This window comes from Diabrotica virgifera, chromosome 1 (assembly GCF_917563875.1).
Source record: "Diabrotica virgifera virgifera chromosome 1, PGI_DIABVI_V3a".
NCBI lineage: Eukaryota > Metazoa > Arthropoda > Insecta > Coleoptera > Chrysomelidae > Diabrotica > Diabrotica virgifera.
In genome coordinates, this window is record NC_065443.1 from 153,619,267 (window position 1) to 153,635,470 (window position 16,204).

Sequence of the window (16,204 nt, forward strand, 5' to 3'; positions counted from 1 at the left end):
GGAGCGCCAACCCAAATTCTGAGCAGTCTCAACATGATAAGGTTAATATCCCCAGTTGTAACTAATATCGAAATGAATAATTTTAGAATCGCTATATTCTGCGGCTGTCATGGCGGTGTCGAAATGAAATTGCGACTGTCGAAATGAATTAGAATCAGGGCCCTGGCTTCACTTTTGGAATGTGTGTGTTAAATGAGTGTTACCCGTCCTCTCTTTTTTCCTTGTCTAAGCATAGAACAGGTGGAAACACAAAAAAAATAACTATGAAAGTGTCAAACGGAAAAATACCATTCACCAGACTAAACGTACTTTTAAAGCGCTACAACATAGCTGTTTAGTTGAAACTTAAAGGCGGCGCCAGATATGCGGTATTTGGCAAATACCGAGCAAATGCTTGCTATTTGCCTATTAGTGTGGATGGGTTGCTTGCTATTTGGCATTGACCAATTTTAGTGCTTGTCGAATATTTGTCGTGTTCCCGTACGTTGTCGGTCTTTTCAACACATATATTAACATTTCAACACTTCAAAGTAAACAAATATTCGCCGTTTGAATATTTTTAGTGTCATCCACATATTTTTGCAAGCACAAGCAAGTTTTTTAGGTTAGGTTAAAGTTTATAACGTATATTAAAGTAGTTTAGTTATTGTCACAGAGTGTAGAAAATATTGAAAATAATAAATATGGAGTGGACCAATGAACGTATTTTACAATTTTTGGATGCATATGAAAATGAACCTATAATATGGAATGCAAATTGATTTTTTCTGCTATTTAATAATAAACTTCCACCAGACATAATGACAAAAGCAGCTGAATTTATAAGAAGCTCTGTATCACTATCCATTCTGTACCTTTTTTTGTTCGTTTAGAATATATTTGCTGTTCCCACAGTGGCTCGATATACGAAAAATCTCGAATATGTGGTGCAAGGTGCTTGCCGTTTAACGAACACTTCATGAGCACTCAAATATTTGATATTTAGCAAGCACTTGTTCAGTATTTGCCAAATACCGCATATCTGGCGCCGCCTTAAACCGATTATTTCTGGTGAACGCAGCCTGCTGCGACCGAGTTTATCGAGAAATCGATTGTACGATCGGAACAGCAACCATCGATTTAATATCGATGGAAATTTCCAACCTCACTTCTTTAGAAACGTTGACAACTACTAATGCGTTAAAAAAGTTTTTGTTGTTTTTCAAAAATTTGTACAAAAAACAACCCGAAAACACAGAGGATATATTTGGTTTTAATTTTAAACACAAGTGTTATCACCAAGTACTTTTTTAGTTCATAAAACAAGGTAAGTAAAAATTAATAACTGTATATTATTACATTTCCATTTTCAGTTTTATGTTTTTAAATTTAACAAGTTTTTGATTCTTGCTGCGTTTTATCTATGATAAAAGAGCGAAAGATATTGGTTTTTTTTTAAATGTTGTTTAAAGGCGAAATTACATGGTTCAACCGAATTGAATCACTTTGGTTGAAAGGAGCAGAAATGAAAGCAATGCTATTTACAGGGTATCTGGAAAGTGAGCTTTCAACACATAAAGTATTCTTCGAAAGATGTCATCAAATGAAGTTATGCGTTTAGGAGTTGCATTAATATGTGATCATTTAATAAAAGAATTATAGAAAAAGAAGCTAAGATAGTCTGTCGTTGGTGGATGCGATGGGTATAAACACATTGCGTGCGGGTGTCTGATCCTAAGACTTATACTTATGACTGACATAAGAAATACATAATATGTAATATTATTTAAAATGTGTATAATCAATGGCAAACATGCACGCCTCGTCCACCATACATGAAAGGCATCGTATGGCTTGCATGTATGTCATCCTCATGGAACGTTTTAAGAAGACAATTCTTAGGAGCCATTTTTGGTCGATCTGATTTGTTAACTCACAAGTATAACGAGTTCGGATACTTTTAATTTTCAATTTTATGTCTTTTCCTGTTATACCACAAATGTTTAAATCTTCTATTAGAGATTTAATATTATTTCCACGACAATCACAGTTTTTATAACCCTGCGTTTTATGTTTCGTTACAGACTATTGACTGTAAAAGTAATGAATAAGTTTACACATTCAATTCTGGTTCAACTACTTTGAAGATTTAAAAGTGAAAATATTGAGCATGTTCAATTCTTTTTCAAGACAAAATTTATTAAAAATCTTTAAATGTAACAGTATTCTGTACAAAACATAAGAAGAAAATTGTTTGTAAATAAAATAATAACTGAGAAAAAGACTGTTCCCATATGGGACCACTAGGCACGAACCCGATAGATGTTCGTTAAAAGTTACTTGGTATGAAAATTGCAAAAACAGTTCATATAAAGGGCCCCATCATATTTGCAGCACATTGTTCTCCCTCTGCTTAAAAATCCAATCCGTGCACATCTTATTCTTTTGTTTTCTGGTACAGAAACCACAAAATGATTTAACCCCCTGTACCGAATATCTCCAATTCAAAAGTCGCTTCTTGCAGTTACGGACGCTCTTTCTGATGCTTTTGGTGTGATTTTATGTCTTACTATTGTTTATTTTTTAACCAGGAGGAGTAAACTAAAAAGACAGATTCACATCCAAGAAAGTCACTAGAATAATAACCAAATACATCTTCTTTTTTGGTTGATCTAGTCGGCCCTCAACATTGATCCATAAATATTATATTAAATTATTACGTCGCTAAAGAGTTCCAAAAATAACTGCTTTTTATGTAAAAGCAGTCTAACAATTTAAAAATTAAAGGAATAACACAGAAAACACAAAAATTGCTGATATAACTTAATTAACCTGTGAAATGTTACTAGTGTCAAAATTTGATAAATGTCATTGGTGTCAAAATTTTATAACAGTGGAGTAAACTTGCCTGCGGTTGGACCAATTACAAACAAGCAATACAGCGTGGTAAATTTGAATCACTCCTCTTGGTTAAAAAACAAACAATATATACATTTGACTAGTATCTCGTAAGATAGACTAAGACTAATTATACATAATACAAGACTAAGATAGACTATTATACATAATAGTCCATGTATATTCCAATTGGCTAATGTTATGACCAGATTTTCTATACAACTTCCATGCATTTTTTCGTGTCCACTAGGTATGTAAAAATAGGCCAATTTTTTGGAACATCCATTTGGAAGATACATCGCTATCTATCAAATCAGTGCCACTTATTAACAACAGTATTGTGAAACAATATTTTTGGCCTTGGTACAACAATGTTTTTTTTTCTCCTGCCTTGCAAACCTTTTAACAGGTCTAGTTGGTGTGATCCAAAAAGTTCTGAGGGGCTTGAACCAGCATCCTTGAGTAATCAAACTCTGGGAAATCATATACTGTAGGAACCAAATCCCTTTCTTCGCAAACATCTGCCTTTTGCTGCCACGTGAACATAATTAGACCTCCCATCAGTTGAAGTTGGCGCAGGTAGAATTACTCTGCTAGTATGGGGTGGATCTAAGTGGTTTCTTCTACGATCGTGTCTTCAGCAGTGCCTTCGATTCTAGTATCTTTCGAGAATACAATTTCCGCACCTGAAGATAGCTGGTTACGTTACGATTTAGATTATCAATAAAACCCGCCTCATATGTAAATGGCAGAAACATCATTATTACTTTTCTTTCAAAGCAATTCCTATAAAAATAAGAAAACTAAAAAAATAATAGTGAAATTGACATATCTGACAAACTGCCTCGCTATTCCATTCGGGAACAATCATATTTTTGTCTGTAATAAATAAAACACTTACACGAAACGAATGTCCATATTTTGGCACAATCAAAACCAACCGTAAATTAAAATAATTATAAATCAGGTCGAAAATCGGATATAGGTAACTATTGTCCCATTTGTATTCTTAGTGCTATTCCTAAAGTTTTTGATAGCATTATTTCCGATTATTTAAGTTATGACTTCTCGCCAATTATAGGGGCCTAACAATTTGGATTTACATCCAAAAAATCAGCAGAATTGGGTCTCATAACATATGTTGATTTTTTGACAGATGCTCTTGAGAGGGGTTTACAAGTTGACTCTGTATACTGACTTTTCCAAAGCTTTCGACAAAGTTAATCATGAGCTCTTGATTCATAAACTTTATTTATATGGAGTTGATGGCCTTATATTGAAGTGGCTCAAGAGCTATCTTACGCAAAGATCACAAATTGTCAGGGTTAATCATCACTATTCTCATACCATCTCTGTTACCTCAGGTGTACCACAAGGATCACACTTGGGACCTCTGTTGTTTAATATATTTATCAATGATCTAATACCCTGTTTCCAAGTAAGTGAAACTTTGTTATTCGCTGATGATTTAAAATGTTTTAAAATAATCACATGTGAGGCTGATTCACTTAGTCTACAAGGTGATATTGATCGCCTATCTAACTGGTGTATGCAAAATGGTATGTGTTTGAATGCATCCAAATGCCATATTCTTTGTTTCCACCGAACTCATCATCCAATCATCTTCGAATATAGTATAAATAATCTGACTTTACATTCTGCTTCCGAAACTAGGGATCTAGGTGTGATCCTTGACTCCGCCCTTAGCTATAAATCACAAATTTCCAATACAATACAGAAGTCTATGAAGATGCTTGGCTTTAAAAAAAGAACCACCAGAGACTTCACAAACATCTCAGCTATTAAATCCCTTGATTTCTCCCTGGTTAGATCTCATTTCGATTACTGTTCCACAATTTGGTCCCCCTATTACTTTACTCATAAACTGAAACTTGAGGCTGTCCAACACAATTTTCTGAGATATACTGCCACTAAGATGCATGTATACTACGACTATTCTGTATTAGAGCGCATACTGAACTTACCTCTTCTTGAGGTACGCAGAAAACAAAGAGACTTAATAATTTTATTTAAAATTATCAACGGGTTGTGTAACTGCCCCGAGCTTCTCTCCAAAATATCTCTGTTTGTCCCCAATCGTTTGACTAGGCAGGTGCAAACCTTTTATGTCTCTTTTCATAGATTCAATTATTCTTACAACACATTTATTCCTAGAACTCTTCGATTAGCTAACTCATTAAATAACCTCGAAATTTTTAATATATCAGTTTCCCGCTTTAAAAACCATATTTCTTCCCTAACTTTTTACCTTTTTAATATTTTCGGCCAGAGCTTTTGTATTGTGATTAGTGTTACATGACCTGTATGTATTAGATAACTCAAAACCATTATACCTTGGAACATTTCTGAATTGATTTAGGTGATATCTTTTGTTTGTAATTGTACTGACCTAATGTTATCTTATTCTTTTTTTTTCTTTTTTGTAACTGTACTAGGCATAGAGTTATTTTTTCTCAAACCACTTTGTTATGTTATATTATGGTAATTTGTGTTATATAATTGGTTAACATTAATGTTATATAATTGTATAATTATGTTATATAATTTAGAACACTGTAACATTTATATCTGAATAGGGCTTGCCCGTGAATAAATAAATAAATGAATAAATAGTAAATTCAAAAATTTATTACACTGGAAAATAGGTATAAAACTAAATTTGAGTTGTTAATTCAAGAAGAGGTAACCTTGAACTAACAATATTGTAAATAGATTCCAATGCGTACGCAATTTGTTGGCTCCATATGGTACTGGTAGGCGTTAATGGGTTAATTGACTATTGTATTCCATCAGTTTTCAATTTCTGAGGACTGTTGTTGGAATTAGTTGAGATGAATTGCTGCTGCAACTGGTTCTTCATTCACCATATTTTCCAAATTTTGAATTTAGAGATAAGCTGAGGAATAAGTTTCAAGCTTTCTTGACAATTTATTATCACAATAAAAAAGACTTAAAATTAAATACAGTGGAACCTCGATTATCCGTCTCTCCATTAACCGTCACCTCTGTTAACCGTCAGGGTACATACAGACGTTGTATTGACTACATAAGCAAAAATTTTGATGTAAAAAAATAAAAAAAAAGTTAATTTGATTTGTGATGAGGACACAAATGGCTATCCATTGCTGACAGATAAAGAAATCGTTGAAATGGCAACAAAAGCGGACCAAACAGATTCAGAAGTTGACCCAGACTTGGAATTTGACTGTAGATATCGCCAGTCCGGAATAAGAATGATGTAACTGCAAATTTTGTCAATTCCTGTTTATTGAGTAATTAACTTCTAAAATACTGTGTACAGATGATACAAAAGTGACAGAACTCTAAGTATGTGCTGAGCCACTACAGGGTAGTGGCGTCGTTATTGAAATAAGCACCATTTTAGACCTTGTTTCAGATAAATAATGACGCAACTATAAATAGGGTTGAAAACAAAAGCCATTGCGGTAACAATAAATGGCATACTAAGTATATAAAAATAGTTTTTTTGTACAGAAAAATTTTAAAATCAAGAATGACGCAACTGTAGATTGGGGTGAAAATGGGGGATTAAATTAAGATAATGAAATTTTAACCGATAGCGATGAAACTAAAATCTATCATTGTACGAATAAACGGCATGCCGATGCTCCGGAGGGTTACTTTTTATTTAATCACTATTTTAAATATTTTTAGGTGAGGAATGACGCAACTGTAAAAAGGGTTGAAAACGGGGAGATTAAATTAAGATAATGAAATTTAAACCAATAGTGATAAAAATAAAAGCCATCATTTTAAAAATAAACGCCATACCGATGCTCCTGGACGATTACTTCTCATTTAATCCCTATTTTAAATATTTAAAAATCTTTTTTTGCTCTCCTGAGAAATTTGGCTTTTTGCAGTTACGTCATTCTTATTCCGGACCGGCCATATGTTGATGAACCTATTATAACACTGACAAAGGTTTGCGTAAATAATCTAGAGTAGCTGCATCGCACATGCAATAATTCATCGAGTGGTATTCTCAACAAGAAGAAGCCAATAAAGTAGACTGCATGATCTTATGCCAATTAAGATATTCAGCCGTCGCAAAATCTGAAGCAACAGTAAAACAAACAAAGATTTCAGAATATTTTAAATTGATTCGATTGTACGAACACAAATGTCTCTTATATTGTCAACAAAACATACAAGTGAAATTTGAGAGTTGTACTATGAATTTTTAATATTTTTTAATGTTCTGTTAACTGTCTTTTCGATTATCCGGCATACCCTTGGTCCGGTGCCCTGACGGATAATCGAGGTTCTACTGTACTACAATTTGGACAACTCTGGAAAAACCAACCTAAACAATCCAAATAAAATATAGTTGTGAAATTCAAATACACTGCACGTCACTTTTGCCTTGGTACCTAATGCAGTGGTAAGAGTGTCAACTACAGTAGAACCACGAAAATCCGAACTAATTGGGGGACAACCTGTTCGGACAACCATCTTTTTCACTTTAATGAACCATTTTTAATACAACTTATTTCTGATATGTTTGATAACATAAATTTAGATATTCTTTATAAAAAATTAGATCTTGGAATTCCAGTTAAAATTTCAAATTTCATTGTATCCTTGTACAAGAATAGATTAACTTACTTAAAAATAAACGAGAAACTTTTACCACCAAGGTTAACGAATATAGGTATACCACAGGGTAGCATTTTAAGTCCACTTCTTTTTTCATTGTACCGGGTGTCCCAATAAGAATGGCTCTCGGCCATATCTCAGGAACCGTTTATAGTAGAGCTTTGAAATAAAAAATTTTATAACAAAAGTTGCCTCAGGAAAAGCCTGGAAATTATTTTCATAATTGTGGGACCACCGCTAGAGGGCGTAATTGAATATCAAAAATTAAAAAATCTAAATTTTACAAAATTTTCCTAATGAAGGGGCACTGGAAATCCGATCGTCGTGTTCTTCATAAAATTCTACGCATATTTGATTTGACAAGTTTAGGTCTAACTTTGGAAATAAGAGGTGGGGGTGAGTGGGAACCTTGTTATGAAAAACTGGCTGTGAGTCCGGTTCTGCTTAATAAAATTTTGCAAAATTGGTCTTGTTGAAGACAGATCTTTTTCGTCAATGTAAAAGTTATGATTTTAAACCAACTTACTGAGTAATATGCCAGCTAGAAGGCGTTATTTAATTTTTTTCAGAAATCTAGTGTTCCTTGGAAAATATTAAATACAAACATGCATTTTTAATACCATATTACAAAATTAGATAAAATTAGCAACAGAATAGCGAAAACCGCATGTTAATACCTTTTTTCTATCTCGAGATATCTTACAAAACGTGTAAATTTAAAAACATAACTGTTACTGTCACCGGTAAATGAAATTCATTAAAAGTAGTGTGCTATGGAAACAACAAAGAAACATTTTCCAGCTGTCAACGTATATTAGGTCTTTTCAACGCTTCTCATTTGTTTCGAGCCTCGTTCATATCTCGTATATTAATATTATACACGGATTATACGGCATATGACAGAGGCTCGAAACAAATGAGAAGTGTTGAAAAGCCCTATTACAAAGAAATAAAAACAACTATTTAGTGATGACATAAACGTTCAAATTTTTGCCCATCATTTTCGTTGCAAACATTTACTCTTTCAAGAGTAGATTGAACAGCAGTCTCAATTTCTGCTCTCGATATGCTTTGAATGGCGTTTAGTATTCTCTGGATAATGTATTCTAGAGTAGTGTATGATGGGCAACAATTTGAATATTTAGGTCGTCACTAAGTAGTTCTTTTTGTTCTGTGTTATATTTAATTTTAATAGTATTGTTTCTCTTTATATTGTTGTTTTAATTAATTATATTTTTATACGTTGACATCTGGAAAATGTTATTTTGTTTTTTTCCACAGCACACTACTTTTCATTAACTTAGTTTACCGGTGATAGTAACAGTTATGTATAAAATTTACACGTTTCTCGAGATATCTTGAGATAGAAAAAAGGTATCGACATGCGGTTTTCGCTATTCTATTGCGAATTTAATCTAATTTTATAAAGTATGATTAAAAATGCATACTTGTATTTAATATTTTCCAAAGAAGACTAGATTTCTGAAAAAAATTAAATAACGCCTCCCAGCTGGCTTATTACTTATTAGGATGGTTCAAAATTATCACGCTTACATTGAAGAAAAAGATCTGTCTTCAACAAGACCCAGTTTTCAAAATTTGATTTAGCAGAACCGGACTTATAGCCATTTTTTCATAACAATGTTCCCACTCACCCCCACCTCTTATTTGCAAAGGTAGAGATAAACTTGTTAAATCAAATATGCGGAGAATTTGATGAAGAATACAATAATTGGATTTCCAGTGTCCCTTCCTTAGGAAAATTTTGTAAAATTTAGATTTTTTTATTTTTGATATTCAATTACGCCCTCTAGCGGTGGACCCACAATTATGAAAATAATTTCCAGGCTTTTCCTGAGGCAACTTTTGTTATAAAATTTTTTATTTCAAAGCTCTACTATAAACGGTTCCTGAGATATGGCCGAGAGCCATTCTTATTGGGACACCCGGTACAATATAGATTTAGAACAGATAGTACCTCCGAACTCTAATATATTACAATTTGCAGATGGTGTCGTGTTATACACCTCCCATTCTTCCCTAGACATTTGTAGGCGTCAACTTAAATTTACATTAGATTGTGTAAAAAATGATTACCATTCTCTAGGCTTATCAATATTTACCACAAAGACTGAAATTTGTTTTTTCTCAAAAAAACGCCAAGTTCCTCAAGGCACTTTCAAATTAGGTAAAATAGAATTTCCGATCAAAAATTGTGTTAAATATCTTGGGACGTATTTGGATCGTAAATTGTTATGGAAGGATCAAATTCATTCTATTATAAAGAAATCAGAAAATTTTATGAATATCCTTAGAGCTTTTCGTTGAACCGGTTGGGGAGCTGACCCGAATATTGCATTGCTATTCTATCGCTCAATGATTCGACTAATTTTCGACTATAGTTGTCATTTATATGGGTCTGCGTCAACAGGATATCTTAATAAAGTTGAAATCCAAAGGAATAAATGTTTGAGACTTTGTCTTGGTTACTTAAAATCTACTCCTATTACTATTATTGAAATTGAAGCTAGGAACCACCACTTACTCTACGCAGACAGTTCTGTACAGATAAGTTTGTAGCTAGAGCTATCTCAAAAAACGTCAGCTACTTAAGAACTATTCGTAACTTGAGTATATTAGATTTAAGCCACAAATATTGGTGTACTAAAAAAACCCCATATATGTTGAAAGCTACAGGAAATTGACAATGTATGAAGACCAAATGTACAAAAATAAAATACCTCCAATTTACACTAAACCTCCTGAAATTCTCTTTTCCAAGGTAATACAAACATATTACATGGATTCAAACCTTCCAGGCAGTATTATCAACAAGATAATTAAAGACAGGTGGCCTATGTTTCAATATATTTTTACTGACGGCTCCAAAATTCAAAATAAAACCGTATGTGCAATATATCACTGAAATTCTGAATACAAAGAATCATGCCAATTGCCTAATGAAGCTTCAATATATTATACTGCCGAATTATCAGCTTTATTACTTGCGTTAAAATATATAGCCTCTATTGGTATGGACAGTTATATCATTTTCACCGATTGTAGAAGCATTGTGGACAAACTCACTTCCATCCAATCGACAAAAAACATAAACCACATTGAAATAGAAATTACGAGAATATATTATATTAGTTCCTCGGGCAGTTCAATTATTATTTGTTGGGTTAGGGGACATTCTGGAATATTAGGAAATGAAGAAGTCAAATTAGCTAAATCTGCAGCATTAACCAAACGAAACATAAACAACATACTTCTACCCGTAACCGATATAGATAATATCAGTAAAAACAATTGCAAAACAAATTGGCAACGTTTGTACAACCAAAGTACAACGGGAATAAATTTTAGAAATTGCCAACCACTAATTCCCAATGAGATATGGTTTAAAAATGAGTCGAATAGGTTATTTATAAAAACGTTAAATAGAATAGGATCAAATCACGCACTAACCCCAGCATACAAACACAGCATAGGTATCAGTGATAACCCACATTTCGCCTGTGATGGAATTGGAGATCTACAGTACCTCATATTGGAGTATGGACAGTACAGACAAAATATTAAAATAATATATGAAGTGTTAGTTGATCTAAATTGCCCCTTACCTATTAATTTAAATGAAATTATTTTTTCAAATAATAAGCAGACGTTAAAATGTCTTTACAAATATCGATACATTTATGGCAAAGTAACGTACGTGACATTTTTAAAAATCATGTTTTTTCATTAAACTGACGCTATTATTGTTCAGAAGGTACTGCCAAAGTATAGTAAGCCTATGGAAAAACATGACTTTCGCCAAAAATGTCACTTACGTTACTTTGCCAAAAATGTATCGATATGTAACGTCCTGTAAATTTAAATTTTAAATAGGCTTAGTTAATAAAATTAAAAATAATTGTAAACATATCACACAAAATTGAAAAATGTATCCATGAATATTATAATTATAACACTCTGTAAATTTATATTATAAGTAGGCGTAGATGATTAAATTAATTTACAAAATATATATGGTAAAATACCATACAAAAAACAAACAGTCTGGCTAATTGGCTAAGCCAAAGCCATTATACAGAGTGTCCCAAAAGTAGTGGAACGGTCGAATATTTCGCGAACTAAACATCGGATCGAAAAACTGAAAAATATGTTTTCAATCATTTTCAAAAATCTATCCAATGACATTAAACACCAACCCCCACTACACCCCCTGGAGGTGGGGTGGGGGGTAACTTTAAAATCTTAAATGGAAACCCCTAGTTTTTCTTGCAGATTGGGATTCGTTACGTAAAAGTAAGCAACTTTTATTCAAGACATTTTTTCAAACTGTGGATAGATGGCGCTATAATTGGGACAAACGATTTATCCTGATACCATAGGTAAATTATAGAAACGGTCTAATATCTCGAGAAATACACTTCCAAATGGGAAACTAAAAAAGAGGTTTTTAATATTTTTTGAAAACCTATCGATAAACACCAAACATGACCGTCCACCCACTGGAGGTGGGGTGGGGGGGTAACTTTAAAATCTTAAATAGCAACCCCCACTTTTTATTGCAGATTCGGATTTGTCATGAAAACCTAAGCAACATTTATTCGAAACATTTTTTAGAATTGTTGATAGATGGCGCTTTAATTGGAAAAATACGATTTATTAGCGCCATTTATCAGCAATTTTAAAAAATGTTTCGAATAAATGTTGCTTAATTTTTCATGACAAAATCGAATCTGCAATAAAAAGTAGGGGTTGCTATTTAAGATTTTAAATTTACCCCCACCCCACCTCCAGGGGGTGGGTTGGACTGTCATGTTGGCGTTTATCGATAGGTTTTCGAAAAATATTAAAAACCTCTTTTTTAGTTTCTCATTTGCAAGTGTATTTCTCGAGATATTAGACAGTTTCTATAATTTACCTATGGTATCAGGAAAAATCGTTTTTTCCAATTATAGCGCCATCTATCCACAGTTCGAAAAAATGTCTTGAATAAAAGTTGCTTACTTTTACGTAACGAATCCAAATCTGCAACAAAAACTAGGGGTTTCCATTTGAGATTTTAAAGTTACCCTCCACCCCACCTCCAGGGGGTGTAGTGGGGGTTGGTGTTTGGTGTCATTGGATAGATTTTTGAAAATGATTGAACACGTATTTTTCAGTTTTTCGATCCGATGTTTAGTTCGCGAAATATTCGACCGTTCCACTACTTTTGGGACACCTTATATATAAAAAAACTTATTTCTGTCAATTAGTTCAGTATGTAACAGTTTTACCTAAATTCAAATAAGTCATGCAGTGCATGTAAACAACAATTTTAGTCTGCAGTATAGATGGTACTTGTTGATTTAATACAACGTTGTATTAATACAAAAAATTTTCTACAGACACTTTTTAACAAATTTTTTCTACCAAATTTGGTATCTATGAATTAAATATAACAAGTTCCTTTAAACTCCGCAAAAATATACAGGGTGTTCCATTTAAATTAAATAAGTTAAGGGTATTTCCGGTGAAACCGGAAGTGGAGTAGTAACAAAAACTATGGCAACAGATGCCTTTTGCGTCACTATACTTTCATGCAAAGTTTCATACATATTGTTTTTTTTTTCGTTTCAAAGATATTTGCTTGGTTCCATACTTTATCCCAACCCAGTATAATGAACATGTTTTTAAGTTTTTGTCTTGAATTTTTTAATTTTTTTCACTTTCCATTGGTTCGAATTAGCGGGGTTCTACTGTACTCACTTTTACATTCAAAAAATCGTTGGATTAGTATTCACCTGAGATACTGCAGTCATTGGGAACTAATATGTGACTCTTTGTGAAGACAATACACCTGACTTTACTTAGTAACAAGGCAGTTTCTAAACACACACACTATTAATCAACCTGATCTATATAATACATGACTTGCTGTATAACTAATGGTCAAAGCTATAAAATAAAAAAACAAGTTCTCTTTTTTAGCGATTAACATTAAAAAATTCTCATTTCCCCTGGATTCATGTTTCACCTCCGAATGCATTTAGTAATTGAGTTACTGTGCGTGAATACCTATCTGACTTTTGGTTTTCACCTCCAGGTATATTGACTACCAGAGTTACAGTAGCCTTTGCATGAGTCTCCCATTCTTTCGTAGAGGCTACCTACAAGGGTAGCAAAACATACAGATGGATCCACATATAGGTCATCCAGAAAATTAGTCAAGAATTTATGTTATTTTGGTTTAACTGTTATTTCTTTAATTGCTTTAGGCACAGTTTTTGGCATGGTGGAAAAATTATATTTTTTGTTTTAGATGGAAATGCTAAAATCACTTGAAGACCATTCAAGAACTATCATCCACATTGATATTGACTGTTTTTATGCTCAGGTTGAAATGATTAAGAACCCGAAGCTTCAGCAAGTTCCTTTAGGTATCCAACAAAAAAATATAATAGTTACTACCAACTACATAGCTAGAAGTCAAGGAGTAAATAAATGTGTTTTAATTAGTGAAGCGCTAAAACAATGTCCGAATATGGTTTTGGTGAATGGTGAAGACCTTCATGACTACAGGCAAAAATCTTATGAAGTTACTGCATTGTTACAAAATTATTCCAGAGTGGTAGAGAGACTAGGCCTTGATGAGAATTTTATAGATGTTACAGAGTTGGTGGCTGAAAGGCTTGAGAACATTATTGATATAAGTACAATTGGACATATATTTGGCGATGACAGTGATTTATGTGATTGTGGTTGTACCAGAAGGCTTCAGATAGGTACCACGATAGCACAAGAGATACGAGATAAGATTAAATCTGAATTACAGTTAACTACAAGTGCAGGCATAGGTCACAATAAACTATTAGCTAAAATTGTAGGGAGTGTTCACAAACCTGATCAACAAACTGTTGTATTTCCTCATAATGGTGTAGAACTTATGCTCAGCTTATCTTCAGTATCTAAAATTCCTGGTATTGGTTATACTCTTTCTGAACAACTTAAAACTATAAATATAGTGACTGTTGAAGATCTTCAAAAGACCCACTTTACTATCTTGAGTGATCTTTTAGGGCCCGAAAAAGCCAAGTTGGTACAAACCCTTAGTTTCGGAATAGATGAAACTGTTGTTAAGTCTTCTGGGAAGCCACAAAGTATAGGAATTGAGGACAGTTGTAGAGCTTTAAGTGCTGAAAAGGAAGTTCGTGAAAAACTGGAACATCTGTTAAATAGACTAATTATTTTATTGGTAGAGGACGGGAGGTTGCCAAAAACAATCAAGTTAACTATAAGGAGATTTGATAGGGAAAAGAAAAGAAGTAGTACACGTGAAACAAAACAATGTAATATAAGTCCATCCTTATTTAATACTCTCATAAGTTCTCAACTCCCGGAGAATAATATTAAAAAAATAATGACAGTGATAATGCATCTATTTAATAAATTAGTGGATCCAAAGAAACCTTACCACCTAACTCTCTTGGGATTGGCATTTACGAAATTTTTAGAAAAACCAACTACTGGAAACATACTGACCAACTTTATTAAGAAAGATATAGAAGTACAATCTGTTACAGACATCCATAATAATGTTACAAGTAGTGCATTATGTAAAACAGTACCTGCAACTTTGATTATACCTCCTGAATGTGATATAGAGCCTCCGTCAAAAAAATATAAAATATCTCATAGCCATCTAGATTCACCTACAGATCTACCAGTAGCTGCCTTACATTTGAGCTCAGACGCTATAAGCTTTGACATTTCTAGTACGAAAATACCAGAAAGTACTGACGAGTCCGAGAGTAGTTCATCGGCAATTAACAATAATTTGGATATAAAATGCCCCCCGAATGTTGATCATTCTGTGTTCCAAGAATTGCCTAGTGAGTTACAAAACGAGCTTTGGGAAGAATATAAAAGAGATCAACAATCAGAAAAAAGATTTCAGAAAAATAAGAGATTTAAATCTAATAATATATTGAATTATTTTACTAAAATGTGATAGAGGCTAGATATATAAAAAATTAAGATACCTCTCTTTTTACATATATACACTCAACACTAAAATCAAATTTTTTAAGCTGTTGATTCGATTAAGAAACTATTATTTTTTTGTTTATATTATTTTATTCTTACTGTGGTATACTATTCTTAAGTTTATTTTCACATTTACAATATATTATTGAGTATAATACTAGAGCGTATTTTTTATTTCATATAATTTTGAATTTTCAGTCTTTTCCAAACCTTCGAGCTGAACACATGTAATTAAGAAGCAATTTGTCTAATCATTATCTTATCGTATTGTAATTAGTATAAATCCATCGTTATCAATTAACCGGAAAAGAATAGCCGAAACAAGTGTTTGTGTCTAATGTTAAAATAATTATTTAGTAAGTAATTTCTACAAATCTAATTACTAAGTTTATCAACATAAATATACCTAAATATAAAGAAAATAGGCCAATATATTATCAAAATATGTCGGAATGTTTTAAAAATTCCTGGCTATAACTAGTGGAGTTACCAACATGATAACCAGGAACAATCTACTAGTTATCCATGCAGCAAGGACATAAATCCAGCAATTAGAAGAAACAGCTTAGCACGAACTCCTCCACCTGTAAGAACTCAAAAAGACAGTTCCAATTCACTAGATGAACAGCAGAAAATAGTTAAAACA

General features: G+C 32.8%; 1 protein-coding gene across 1 annotated transcript; it reads left to right on the forward strand.

The window, feature by feature from the left end:
* The first annotated feature begins 1,128 nt into the window (after positions 1-1,128).
* On the forward strand, positions 1,129-15,715 carry LOC114327792 (DNA polymerase iota). The gene is made up of 2 exons (XM_028276502.2): positions 1,129-1,306; positions 13,835-15,715. The coding sequence occupies exon 2, from the start codon at positions 13,835-13,837 to the stop codon at positions 15,521-15,523; it is 1,689 nt and encodes a 562-aa protein (XP_028132303.1). The 5' UTR covers positions 1,129-1,306; the 3' UTR covers positions 15,524-15,715.
* The last annotated feature ends 489 nt before the right edge of the window (positions 15,716-16,204 follow it).

What these genes read in the sequence shown, in the direction of transcription:
- LOC114327792 (XM_028276502.2), top strand. Translation starts at nt 13,835, where the DNA reads ATGGAAATGCTAAAATCACTTGAAGACCATTCAAGAACTATCATCCAC.